The sequence below is a fragment of the Drosophila busckii genome, chromosome 3L (assembly GCF_011750605.1).
Source record: "Drosophila busckii strain San Diego stock center, stock number 13000-0081.31 chromosome 3L, ASM1175060v1, whole genome shotgun sequence".
In the NCBI taxonomy this organism is placed as follows: Eukaryota; Metazoa; Arthropoda; class Insecta; order Diptera; family Drosophilidae; genus Drosophila; species Drosophila busckii.
Window position 1 is genome coordinate 13,756,492 of NC_046606.1, and position 14,297 is coordinate 13,770,788.

Genomic DNA, 14,297 nt, shown 5'->3' on the forward strand with positions numbered 1-14,297 from the left:
GCTAACATTACAGTAACAGAAAGTAAACATGGTGGATGATAGTTGCTGACTTCGATATGCATCGCATATGTTAAATAGCATCGATACTAATTTTTGGCGCGAATAAGCCGACGCTGCCGCGTTTTGTTTCGCTTTCATTTATAAACATCTTTAAGCGGAGCAAGAAACAACGCGCTCTTAAACTATCGCTAAAAGTTATTTGTTTTGTTTAATTGTTATAATCTAAAGTGTTAAGTTTGCGCTAACATGTCGCGACGTGACTACGCTCAAGACAGAGGTAAATGTACAAAAATCCTCTCATGCAAAAGCAAAAACAATTTAATGTTTCTTATTTTTTTGCAGAGTCTATTAAAACTTTTTTGACGGAGTACTGCAAGTGTGATGACGATGGCAAAAAGGAATTTGTTTATGGCTCGCAGCTGGTGAAGCTGGCGCATCGCGAGCAAGTGCTAATCACAATTGATCTTGATCATTTGGCAGACTTCAATGAGAGCTTGGCAGAGGCGGTAACTGAGAACTGCCGACGCTATGCGTCCATTTTTAGTGATGTTATAGCCGAACTGCTGCCAAGCTATAAGCAGCATGAGGTGCACGCCAAGGATGCATTGGATGTGTATATCGAGCATCGCTTGATGATGGATGCGCGCACTAGAAATCCATTAGAGCAGCGTGACGAGCGCAATGCTTTTCCCCCAGAGCTCATGAAGCGTTTGTAAGTAGAGAGTAGCTTAAATAGCGTTAGCTTGTATTAACTTTGTTTATTTTGCAGCGAAGTGGGCTTCAAGCCACAGTCCACGGAAAAGGCCAGCTCCATACGCGAGGTCAAGGCGCAGCATATAGGAAAGCTAGTCACTGTGCGCGGCATTGTAACGCGTTGCACTGAAGTCAAGCCCATGATGGTGGTGGCTACCTATACCTGCGATCGTTGTGGCTCCGAGACCTATCAGCCCATTAACTCGCTATCTTTCAATCCCGTGTCCGAGTGTCCCTCGGATGATTGTCGCGTCAACAAGGCAGGCGGTCGTTTGTATCTGCAGACGCGTGGCTCGAAGTTCGTCAAGTTCCAGGAGCTCAAAATGCAGGAGCACAGCGATCAGGTACCTGTGGGTCATATACCCAGAACTATGACAGTGCTGTGTCGTGGCGAGGTGACGCGCATGGCTCAGCCAGGAGATCATGTGCTTGTCTCTGGTATATTTTTGCCCATGGTGCGCACAGGCTTTGCGCAAATGATGCAAGGGTTGCTCTCGGAGACATTTGTGCAGGCGAATGTAAGTTTGAAGTTTATATAATTTAGCGCGGCTTTAATCTGTTACCCTTTAGCGCATTATCTGCATTAACAAAAACGATGATATCACAGACAAAGAGGCAGAGTTGACGCCTGCAGAGCTGGAAGAGCTAGCTCAGGATGATTTCTATGAGCGTCTGGCCACCAGCTTGGCGCCTGAGATTTATGGTCATCTTGATGTAAAGAAGGCTTTGCTTTTGCTGCTGGTAGGCGGCGTGGATAAACGTCCAGATGGCATGAAAATTCGCGGCAATATTAACATTTGCCTGATGGGCGATCCTGGTGTGGCCAAATCTCAGCTGCTGGGCTACATAAGCCGTCTGGCTTTACGCTCGCAGTACACGACTGGACGCGGTTCGTCTGGGGTGGGCTTAACAGCAGCTGTTATGAAGGATCCGTTAACCGGAGAAATGATTTTGGAAGGCGGTGCTTTGGTGCTGGCAGATCAGGGCGTCTGCTGCATTGATGAGTTTGACAAAATGGCGGATAATGATCGCACAGCTATACATGAGGTTATGGAACAGCAGACCATATCCATAGCTAAGGCGGGCATAATGACAACGTTGAATGCGCGTGTTTCTATCTTGGCTGCAGCTAATCCTGCCTTTGGTCGTTACAATCCACGCCGTACTGTCGAGCAGAATATTCAGCTGCCAGCTGCGCTGCTCTCGCGTTTCGATTTGCTTTGGCTCATACAAGATAAACCCGATCGTGATAACGATTTGCGCTTGGCTAAACATATCACCTATGTACATAGTCATAGCAAGCAGCCACCAAGTCGCGTCAAGTCGCTGGACATGAATCTAATGCGTCGCTATATAAATCTGTGTAAGCGCAAAAATCCAACTATTCCCGATGAACTCACCGACTATATTGTGGGTGCCTATGTGGAGCTGCGCCGTGAGGCACGCAATCAAAAGGACATGACCTTTACCTCGGCGCGTAATCTGCTCGGCATTTTGCGTTTGTCTACAGCTTTGGCGCGCCTGCGTTTGTCTGATCGCGTGGAGAAAGATGATGTGGCGGAAGCTTTGCGCTTGCTGGAAATGTCAAAGGACTCGCTTAATCAAATACATGAGCACCAAAAGGGACAGTGAGTATCTAAACATATTAATGCTTTAAAAATGATGCTAAAATATTTTCCATATTATTTGCAGTGTGCCCAACACTTCGGATCGGATTTTCGCCATTGTGCGTGAGCTTGCAGGCTCGGGCAAGGCTGTTAAGGTAGCCGATATTATGGATCGCTGCACCACAAAGGGCTTCAAACCCGATCAAGTGGATAAGTGCATTGACGACTATGAGGAGCTAAATGTTTGGCAAATAAACATGGGACGCACCAAAATTACATTCATTTAAAATCATTTACAAACTACATACCTATCATCAATCATTCAATCTACATAGTTTGTAAGTGCAATCATTTCACTCACTTCATATATTAATTAATTTATAAATAAATAAAGTACGTCTATATGTCATAGGCTAAATAATAATTCGAATGCTGCTTCAGCTAAACATAAATTGACTTTATTTAGTTTCAAACAACACACAAAGAGATAAATTACATTTAGCTTTCGATATTTAGAGCATTGTGCACTTAAAAACGCTGCGCTTTAAATTCGTTACATTAAATTCGTTCCTTTCAGAAACTTACACACTGCCGTTTCCATTTGTTGTTAATATGCATAAATATTTGTGCTAAATTTTTGATTACTAACAGCAACAATTTGTGTGTATTACGTATATATATTTTGTTTAGAAGCTGTGCTTAAGCTACATGCTTTTGTTGAAGCTCAAAGCGGCACGCAATTTGTTACGTATACGCGGTGAGTTCCAGCGATTGCCACCAGCTGAACTCAAGCCTACGACAGAGCGCAGCTCATTCGGGGATATGCCCTCATCCACATCGTCTGCCTCTGTTTTGATTTCCATTTTCTGCACTATCAAACGCAAAAGTTGATGCTGTTGCTCCAGCATGCGTCCAATGTCGCGTAGCTTGCGTCTCTGACGCTCCAGCTCAGCATTAATAAGATCCTCACTGTTATCAAAGGCAATGACATCCAAAGAAGCTACAGCAAGCAAATAAGAGTTAACTATAAGCAGCTTAGCTTATATATAAATAAACTTACAATCCTCGGTAAAAGGATTCGAAAACCATTTGCGTAGTATAAAATCCAAGAAACCCAATTTGCATTTTGTATCATTTGGATACTCAATCAGCTCCATTTTGTCCACCTTTTGCAACCAGACATGTGGCAGCTTACGCTCCAATTCTGTATGCAAAACGACCTGCATAGCCAGACGCTTTAGCTGCGCATTGCGACGCACCGACTCAATATCGCCAACAGCCAAACCGATAAGCAAGTTCATCAGCAGAATAGGCATTAAGATCATAAATACACCTAAGTAAGGTTAAGGTTAGATTTGTCTTTATGTACTGTCGAGCAACTTACTTAGTATTAAGAACGAGGTCATGGGTACTTTCAATTGATGACGATAATAAGTGTTGACATAAGTGCCAACAAAATCAAGTTCGCCCAGCATCATGGAAAAGGTGCGCAGCAAGGACATGGGTATATTCGAAAAAGACCAATGATTCGGTTGTGCATCAATTATCTGTAGAAAAGTTAGAGCAATTAGAAGTTCAAAGCAAGCATCAAACTCACCTTGGACAGCAGTATATAGAAAGCCAGGCCGAAAGCAATAATCAATATGGAAAATACAAGCAGCACTTTAATCAATGTCTGCAGTATTTCCAAAAACATAACCACATATATGCCCACTTGATCGAAGCGTTGAAGAAATAGCAACAAACGGAACCAGGATAGAAATACTGCAATTGAAGCTGCCGAGTAGTGAATGGTATTGATTTGACCATCGGCTTGAAAAGCGGGTGCTATCATTATCAAAGCGGACATGTATAAAACCCAGCTTATCAAATTCACCGTCTCCACCAGATAATGCAAACGTTGCTGATAAATTTGTATAAGCTCACGCATGGAATTGAGCAATATATAGACAACAATAACTACAGCGCAAAATAAAATTGCTGTAGTGCGATTTATGCGCTCCACACAATGCAAATGTCCAGTACTTAGCGTATTCAAAGAGTTATTCGAAGCCATGGGTAGTTCCGAGCTGTAAAGTTGTATGCCATCAATTTTAAAGTCATTTGTATTATTTGATCATTGCTTACATTAGCGTACAGTTTTGTATTTGTATGCGTTTGCCATTAAAAGTTAACTCGATATTGTTCATCATTAGCGAGGAATAGATCGTAACAAATACCAGGAAAATGGAGTAGACCAGCAGATTAGCCAAATGAAAGTATTTGCCATAGGAGTTCCATTTCATTTGCAAGTATTTTTGACTCAATGGATGCGCCAGCAGCTCGACACGTCCATGAGTAACCATAGTCTAAGGGCATTGTTTAAAGTTTTATTAAATTAAAAGCTCAGCTTAAACAATTACAACATTTAAAGCACAACGATTAGTAGCTATAACAACGAGTACACAATACAACAACGAGTAACGGACTAACGAGTTTGGATTAGCGAATGTTAGGACTTCAAAGCTTTCTTTTTGTTTACAAAAAAAATTGTCGCTTGGACTCACATTCACCACAGCCAATGGAGACGGACGCCATTTGGGATCATTGAATTCTTTACGCTTTTCCTCAATTTGTTCGGGCGTCTTTTGAAACGGCCAAAATGCATATTTAATCTAACAAAATGCAAAAGTTATAAAGTATCAAGTGTAACTGTTTGTGTTTCTGTCTGTGTGTGTGTGTAGTGTATAATGAAACGGATGAAACGGACGATCTTTTGTCAAGGGAACTCTTGCTTGGGGCCACATTTAGATAAAAAAATCTTTTCAAAGCAACATTGAACACATCTAAACAAATCATGCAGCAGTAGTAGTTAGACTCAGCTTACATTCAGAGCCGGCAATGGTATAGGATTGGATGTCATAATGGGCTCTCCAGTTTTCTCATCAATTTTAGCAAACATAAATGGGCATTGCAAGAATGCAAATGAGAATTTGATCTAAATAACAATTTGGTTTATTAATAGCGGCGACAACAGTTCAGAGTGCATGTCAAAGATGATTGGGATGAAAGTGTCGACAGTTAGGGAGGTTAACTTACATAAAAACTCTTGGAATCCTTCTTACAATTCGCCTTTGTTATGCACTTATCCTGCACAGCTTCAAAAACTTTGGGCATAGATGCAATCAGCGCTAGAGTGACGCAAGGATGTTTATCGGAGCGCAGGGCCATGACCTCATTGGCGCGTTCCTCGTGTGTAACCATGGCCAAGGCTGCTTCGGGATATTTGTAGTAGATGGCATAGTCAATGGCGCTCATGTCCAAGATATTATAGACAAGTTTGCAGCCCATGGACATGAGCACGGATATGGCATGCGGCTTGTTCTCCATGGTGGCCAAGTGTAAAGCAGTGTTCTAATAAAAAGATAAAGGATTGAACTAATGTTATTTAGCTCAGAATAGAATACCCACGCCATCTTTGTCCACCTGATCCAGCAGATGCGAATGTACTGAATGCAGCAACTCTATGGTCTCTGTATATCCGGACATGGCTGCCAAGTGCAACGGATTGCGTCCACTATGATCGCGATGCAGCAGCGCACCTCTATTCAAGAGCAGCTGCACCACTCGCGTATGTCCTTGCTGAGATGCAATATGTAGTGGCGTCATGCCCGCGCCATCACTCTCATTGATAATAAACGAACCCTTCTCAGAGTCCAGCAGCTGTCGCACTGTATTGTAGCGACCATAACGCGCTGCAAAGTGCAATGGACTCTCATTGTTGTTATTCTTGAGATTTATGCAAGCGCCCAGACGTATCAAATTCTCCAGCGAACGTATGTGGCCATCACGACTTGCATAATGCAATGGGGAGCAGCCCATGTTGTCTTTCTCATTCAGCAGCAATTGTAACTGCGCTTGGGTCTGGCAGCTGGCTACCTGCTCGGCAAAGTCGGTCAAGCGACCGCCGTTCATAATGACAAAGTGCAGGACATTGCGTGCAGCGGCATCCTTAACGCTTATGCTGGCACCCAGACGGATGAGCAGATGGACTGCAAGGCAAAAATTATATCAAATCAAGGAAAGAATTTAAACAAATCAATAATCAATCATTTATATCAAAGATTAAAGAATGCAAAGAATTTATATGAATAATAATAAATAAATTGTGGAATATATTCGAACAAATTTCAAATCACCCTCAAACAAATTAACCCTAAATATTCGTCCTTTAAAAGCAAGAAGTATATTTCATAAAATTCATTCATAAAATTTTCTCTTTCAATTTTAGATAGAGATTCCGCGCTTGTCGAAAAAGGCGGCTTAGCTTCCATTGCAAAATAAATAATTTAGTGAAAATAAAAAGAAGATTTCAATTTGAATCTCCAGAACATTTTGTGTCAGCTCTAATTTTTTAAATGTGCTTCAAAACTAGCTTAACTCGTGTCATAGTTTACTAAATATTAAAAAAAAATAATATGCCAAAAACTTATTAAAAAAGGAATAATCTAAGTTAATAGCCTAACCTCTGCATATGAAAATACGGAAGTAAATTGTGTTATATTGAACTTTAAATCAATTTACAAATGCATATCAAACTGTAAGCTCACCCGTCTTCCAACCACTGCGTGAAGCAGCCAAGAGCAAAGGCGAACGATGTTCCTTGTCCAGGGCATTGATTTCGGCACCCTCATTCACCAAATACGAGACAATATCCGGATGATCAAACATGGAGGCGCAATGCAATGGCGTCATCTTCTGCACGTCGGTGCAGCTAAGACAAATGCGTTTCTCCAGCGGCTGCATTTCGAACATGAGCTTGACTATATCAATGGCACCCTAAGACAAGAAAGCAAGCAAAATTTATTGTATACTGTGTACTTTCGCATAGTTAATCTTCGAAGCTTCAACTTGGCGCATGTGGCAAGTTGTGTTTAAGTTTTGGCTTACGCATTGCTGCTGCTTGCAACATTTTACGTTAAAAAGTCACGTACATCTTGGCCGAAAATTTGCATAAGAATTTACCAAATGAAAGTCAGAAATACACAAGCGACACGTTGACAGGCTGCGTAGGCGAGGACGCGCTTTAAGTGCGAACTGCGCTGGGAGTGGATATCTGAACCTTATGACCAACTCGACTATCACTCACCTGGGCGCACGCCAAGTGCACGGGCGTGGAGAGATCATGTTGCTGCGTGGATATTTTAGCGCCAGATTTAAGGCAAAGCTCCACGGCCTTAATGTCGCCGCCGTGCACCGCCGAATGCAGCGGCACGTTGCCCTCGGAGTCGTAAAATGATATCATCTCCTCGCGAGTGCAACCGCGTTGCTCGCCCCACTGCAAGCATAAAGGGAAATGTTAACTTAATTGGGAGCGGCGTAAAAGGGAGGGAGAGGTCAAAACCAGGCGCGCTGAGAACTCATTATTATGGGCTTGTCTTTTGTACGCATTGGAAGATGAAATGAAGAGCGCGATGCGTTGGATCTATCTATTGTAAATAGTTAGGTACTAACTACAAAAAAAAATAAACAATTATATTATATTTATAATAATTAATAATTATAAGACACCTTTAAGTTACCCTAAGATACAAACTGATGCAGATTACATTTCAATTATAAATGGAATAATATTTTCAAAATTTTCTGTGTTGTGCAAATTATGCAAAAATATTTAATTTTCAAGTACTTTTTGACTTGAATACTGCTTAGACTTCAATTTATTACACAAATTTATAATAGCAAACGCTCTTTGAAGTGCGAGCACAATTGGCTGAGTTAAAGTTCAAGTTCTAGTAAATTCTGTAGATTAAAAAACTTGAGGTAAATACTTGTTAAACAATATTTGCATAAGTCTAACCCGTCTGCCAGTTGGAAGCGTAAGTCGTTGACCGTAAATTCCATTTGATATTTTAAAGCTTTGAACCTTTCTGTTGCAGCATGCCTTTGTTATTATTATTGATTACGTATTGAAACGCGTGGGCGTGTGGCAGCAATCAATGTTCGAATTTGATACTTTTATAATTGACTTCTTTTGAACGTAATGTCGCTTACAGCGAACGTTGCGTATACGCAACGTAGCAAGCATAAAAAGCAAAAAACTCAAAAGGAAATTTTCAATGCAAGTGCAGAGCAGGAACAAGGTCAACAACAAGTGCCAGCTAGAGTTAAGGCGAACGGCTTTACTGTAACTCGAATCAAGCAAAGTGGATAAGCGTCCAGGGACTTTTGATGACCCAAGCACTTAAGGCTTTGACGTAGCATCAAAAGCGGACAGCATTAGAAAAGTATGCTATGATGGTTTAATGCGCATGTTGTGGCTTTCCACTTAAGTGTGTGTGTGTGTGTCTTTGTGTGTGCGGCATGCAACAGAGTGCATGCGTACTTGCCTGAAAAAAGACTTCCATTGTCTTGGAGCTGGCATTTTTAGCCGCTTCGTGTATGGGATAATAACCATTGTTGCAGGGTCTACGGGGGCATGCATCGAACTCTGTAATCTGCAAGATACGACGCACACAAAACATTTAATAACTGTTTATCATAGCTACACTAGATGAGTGTGAACATAGAAGCAAGCATAATGAATAGACAATAGACAACTTAAGTAATGTAAGTTTAAAGAGTAAAACAATCTAACAATACAGACAGATACAAACCTTTAGTTGGCTTGATAAATTAATAAATTAACAGCAATTATCTAACATATAACATTGAGTTAAGAATGCATTACATATAAAACAAGCTTGATTTACCTTATAGCTGTAAGTTTAAATTGCGATTAACTTTAAGTGCATAAAATACGTTGGGAGTTCTTTTCGTTGAATTTTAATATTTATAACTTTGCCTCAACTTAAGCAATAAAACTACAAAAAATTTATTTTAAATATGTATCTGGCTTTAACATCTGTCTGATAATTTTTTTTTAACATTTTAATAGCTATGAAGCAATGAACTGTCCCTTACTTTATGAAATCGAATATATAGTCTAAATATTGATATCTACCAATTATCTATTATCTACCAATATCGATATCTACCAATCCCCTATAGATGTTAAAATTTCTTATAATTTGTTCACTAATGTCATAATATAAGGAACACATACTTACAATATCCAAAGAAAGATGGATTAGTCTCTACCTTCTATTTCAATCTCTCTCGCTTGCTCATGCTCTGTTAATTCAATTTGCAATAACAAATTTTAAATTTATAATATAATGGGGATACTAGGTTGACCGTATAAATTTGTAGTATTTTCAAGTCTGTGCATTGCATGTGTGGTGAGAAAATTGATAAATATTGATGACTGAAAAAGAGCGCGAGCAAATTGTTACAAGCATAACTTATTGTTAAGCAATTGCTCAGGTGACAACAATAACTGCCTATTCAGATTTGTTTGCTAGAACTCACACTACCTACCAGGATACGGGCGCATTCCTCGTGATCATAGATGGCGGCCAAGTGGAGTGCGGTGCGTCCATGCTCGCCGCCCTGCTGAATGTTGATAACATTGCGATACTGGCCCATCACACGCAGCGACTTGACTTTGTTGAGTTCGGTGGCCAGATGGACCGGCGCTTGTTTCTTCTCATCTCAAATTGCCCGTATCCACTGGACTGGTTTGCATGCAATTAGAAATTGCATTGAGCAACATGGGTATTAACTGGAAGTTTTAGTTATTGCTGCTGCTTACATGGATAGCAAATAGTCCAGAGCATCGTAGGCATCCGACTCAACAGCAATATGCAGTGGCGTATTTCCCGCATTGTCCTTGACATTAAAGTCTAAGCAGGGTGGGGCAAAAAGTAATAAAGCTCATAAGTGGCATAATTAGTTTCAACTTACCGCCATTTTGATCGCGTATATAACGTAATATGTTCACACGATTTCGAGCTGCTGCCTGATGCGCTGCAGTGCGTCCTTTGCCATCCTTTAAAGCAATGCGCGTGTTGTCCGCTATAAACAATCGTTTAAAATCGTCCAAGTTGCCAGATTCTGCTGCCTGCAATAAGTTCAAAGCACTTGTCAATAAAACAATTGAGAACTTCTACGCCTGCAGCGTTTGACAAGAATTCTTTTGTCAATTAAGTCAAAGCATGCAATATGCATTTGGCTATTTCTCTTTTGCGTTGTCAATAGCATTTTATATCAACGCCCAGCAGCTGCAACTTCTGCCTTGACAACGAGCAAACAATGTTGCGCATACGCCCCGTTGTATGCCTTACAGCTCTTAATTGCATTTCCTGTTACTGCTGCTGCACAGTTTTAATCCATTTTGTTTTTAACTCTGTTTACCTGCATAAAATCATCAATTTGGATTTTTGGGGCTGAGGACATTCGCAGTATGCGCGCCCATTTGTTGGGCAAATTTAGGGGCACCATAGTGAGATCCGCTCCACTGGTACAGCCGCTAATCAAATAACGCAACGGGCTAAGCACAACTTCACGTTTAGGTATCTCCTTGTCACCTGTCATGCTTGTAGTCCCAACTTTTTGACAATTAATTTGGGTACACAGTCGACGCGGGAATTATGCGCATTTTGTTGCAACTTCTAATTCAAACTTTATAATTGTAATATTTCGATTATATTGTTAGTTATGAGCCTGCTTTTAATTGCAATTTAGTTGAATATTATTTAGAAAAATTTGTATTAAATACTTATTATGTTTATCGATCTGCCACTTTCAGATTTGTAAGTATGCGTCTAAATTTATTTTCATTTAGTTTAAGCAAATATTTAATGACGATTTGTAAAGTTGTTTGTAAAGTTATTTATTTGCAACTCTAAGATGTGTAAATATGCGTTTAAAATTTTTTTCATTTAGTTCTGATAAATATTTTAATTACGGTTTATTTTTAATTTTTTATCCTAATTACGTTTGGTTTTAAAATTATTTTTGAGTATTACGATATAATTGAAGTATTTATTCAATCAAATTACCCTTTTGTTTTTTATTAAAGAATATTTCATAATAAAATTTTGCACAATGCAACTTTCTTGTGTATACTTTTTAAAACCTGTGCTGTTTTCTTTTGAATTAAAATTACGACGCTTTATTTCTATTTTAAGGTTTTTGAATTGTTTGGTTATTTTGAGTATTATAATTAGAAGTATTTCGATGCAAATATATTGATTTAATTCATAACAGATATATTTATATTATATTTTACATATTTTTATTTAGAAATATGGTCTATATTTTTATTTATTTTCAATTATGTTGTTTTTGCTACAGTTTTTGCAACTTTGTTGATTTTATGTTCTTAAATTTTGTGCTTTTTAAAAATGGCTTGCGTTAAAATCTTTTTAGCAATCAAATGTTTTGTATTTTAAAAAAAACCAACTTTGCTTGCACTAGAAATTCTTTAGTTTCATAAATTTGTATGTAACTTGAATCACTGGTAACCAACAAAAAATGTATTTTATTTCTCTCATCACAATTTTCTTATGTTTCTTCCACAGTTTATGTTTTATGCTACGGTTTCAAGTTGAGCTGCAAGACTGAAATCTCGGCGCGAAGCTGCGTCGCTTTTATAGCCGTCGTTGTGGCAAGTGGCACCGGCAGCAGCAGCGGCGTGTGGTGAATTTCAAACAAGAGTGAGTAAATTTTCCATTTTAATTTGCGTTTTCATTTTGTTTCAATGTGCGTGCAAGCCAACTCGTATTTTTGTTCTTGGCCAACTTGTTGCGACTGCTGAGAATGCAGCTCGGCTTAACTTTTAGCAACAGTTGGGTGGAAAATTTGCGGAAATATCTAGAAACTATCTGTGATTTTTTAGCACACATACACAGTCAGCAATCAATATACATAACTAACTAGAGAGGGCTAAAGGAAATTGTATCTGGGGATTTGGCATGTGGGGAACTGTCATATCACTTTAGACAATTGCAATTGACTTACCCGCAATATTCTAAACGGACTGTCACGCAGCAGGCAAACCTGCTCGACTTGCTCTGTCGGCAATATGGCCTCCAGTGGGGTATCGGTATCCATATCCTCGCCAGCCATTTCCACGCGCTTCGGTCCCGCACTGCGCTCGATTATCATGGAGAATATCCAATACTGTTAAGCAAATATGAACTATCACTTTTAGCAATGCTATTATAATTTAAATTTGGAATTACCTTGCTATTGCGACTGCTATTGCTGGTGCGTGTCTTGCTCAGATTCTTGGGTTGCTGCGCTTCTATTAGATCACTGGAGCCCAAGGCATTGCACTGCGCATTGTAGACACTATTCCACAGCTTGGGCATGTTGCTAGCGCTTTGCAGCTCTGCGTCTGCAATGATAAAGGGACGACTGTGTGTGTGTGTGACAGTCGCTTGCTGATTATATAGCGGCCATAATTTCATCACTCAATCAGTTGCACTAATTGCTCATTTATTGATTGGCTCAAGCGTTTAGTTACAGCTATTTTAGATAACAAGCTAGAGATAATAAAAAATCACAAATACGCGACTGTACTTCGGCACTATATAATAAACATAGTTAAGTTTATATAACTGTCATCACTCTAACATAAAGTCAACGCACTTTTTATAGCTCTTTTATACACTTAGAAAAAACAGGAAAGGGTATAATGAAGTTGTCCAATAGGTTCTCCTCATAAAATATATATAAAATATATATCAAGAATATATATCTTGATTAGCAGGACAATCTGAATCGATTGAGCCATGTCAGTCTGTCTGTTCGTCTGTATGAGCAACAAGAACTCAGAGACTTAAAGAGCTAGATATGTATACTTTGGTAAATAAGTACACCTACTCTCACTTTTGTTTTTTACACTTAAATTTCCTTCGCCCTTCCCTCGAAAATCTAAAAACAAACGATTTCACGCACAATTTTTAACAATTTCTTAACAAAATTTCCGTATAGACAACAGCAGCGACTTCCTGACGATCCTCTAGTCAAAGTGTATCAAAACGTTAATTGCGCCCAACATTTATGCGTGCCTGTTTTTTTAATATTTTTTGGCTTATATTGGTCAGCTCTCTAGGGTCCCAGACATTGTCTAATTGAATGCGCGTATATTTTTGGCAGCACGCATCGAATTTGCATAAAGCCCCCAAGTACACACCCTAACTAACTTGGCTTACTCGACATCCTGTACTTTCATTGCTGCGTCTAGTTAGTAACTGCGCCTAAATCACTGTTTGGCTTCTATTTATGCTCAAGTCCAACTATGCCCTAGCTAATGTTATTAAACTTATATCTATCGCCTATCAATTCGCATTGCTCATTTGCTTAATGAATTTTTTTTGTAGCTTTAGCTTTTGTTTTAACTATTGACAGACAGTTCGCTTGAATTTCGTCTGTTGGGTTGACGAAATTTGAGCCCGTCATGCTTCAATTGGCATTAGTGGGTCCCAGTTGGGTAAATAAAAGCAAAAACTAAAATGCTACTTTTTTTTGTGAGTGCTATAAAAATATGCAAAGCTAGGCGGAAATGCTTGTTGGACTTTTGATGAAATTTACTTGAACTTGACACAAGGATTTGCTGGAATTTTGTATATAGAAAATATGCAACAATGTTGCATATTGTTTTATTATATTAATTGAAAAGGCAAAACGCTGCAAGAGCAAGATTTCCTGTTAAATCAGGATAAGACTGCACGAAAATGAATTTCTTAAAATTTACAAAGAAATCTGAGCCAAAGGAATCCGAATACGTTCTGTTTGATTAAAAAAAGAGCTCTCAGCTTGTCCTTGACTGCTGTAATGTAATTGCAGCTTTGCTTAGTTTGTTGTATACAAAACTATATATATATATTTTTATTTAATTTTAATATATACCTGATTTTGAAGGCCACGTTGTTCAAACTAAACTTTCTTTACAAGGCAATATAAATATCCAATTGCTGGTTTTGATTTGATTCACGAATAATTCACATTTTATAAATTCAGCTTGAACTATAAATGATATTAACGGAAAAACGATATTAAATAAATTTT

The 14,297-nt window shown here is 39.0% G+C and overlaps 2 protein-coding genes across 2 annotated transcripts; one reads left to right on the plus strand and one right to left on the minus strand.

The window, feature by feature from the left end:
- Positions 1 to 246: 246 nt before the first annotated feature.
- Positions 247 to 2,714, plus strand: LOC108598655 (DNA replication licensing factor Mcm7). Its single transcript, XM_017985366.2, has 5 exons — positions 247 to 277; positions 343 to 712; positions 770 to 1,271; positions 1,324 to 2,381; positions 2,446 to 2,714. Exons 1-5 carry the CDS (start codon positions 247 to 249, stop codon positions 2,645 to 2,647), a joined length of 2,163 nt encoding a protein of 720 aa, XP_017840855.1. The 3' UTR covers positions 2,648 to 2,714.
- A 153-nt stretch (positions 2,715 to 2,867) lies between these two features.
- On the minus strand, positions 2,868 to 12,595 carry LOC108598730 (transient receptor potential cation channel subfamily A member 1). The gene is given in 17 exon segments (XM_017985460.2): positions 2,868 to 3,360; positions 3,421 to 3,693; positions 3,745 to 3,907; positions 3,958 to 4,429; positions 4,488 to 4,708; positions 4,907 to 5,014; positions 5,439 to 5,753; positions 5,811 to 6,391; positions 6,950 to 7,178; positions 7,489 to 7,677; positions 8,729 to 8,836; positions 9,759 to 9,932; positions 9,934 to 9,955; positions 10,033 to 10,123; positions 10,185 to 10,341; positions 12,243 to 12,404; positions 12,467 to 12,595. Coding segments are annotated over 17 exon segments (3,690 nt in total). The 3' UTR covers positions 2,868 to 3,064.
- Positions 12,596 to 14,297: the final 1,702 nt, after the last annotated feature.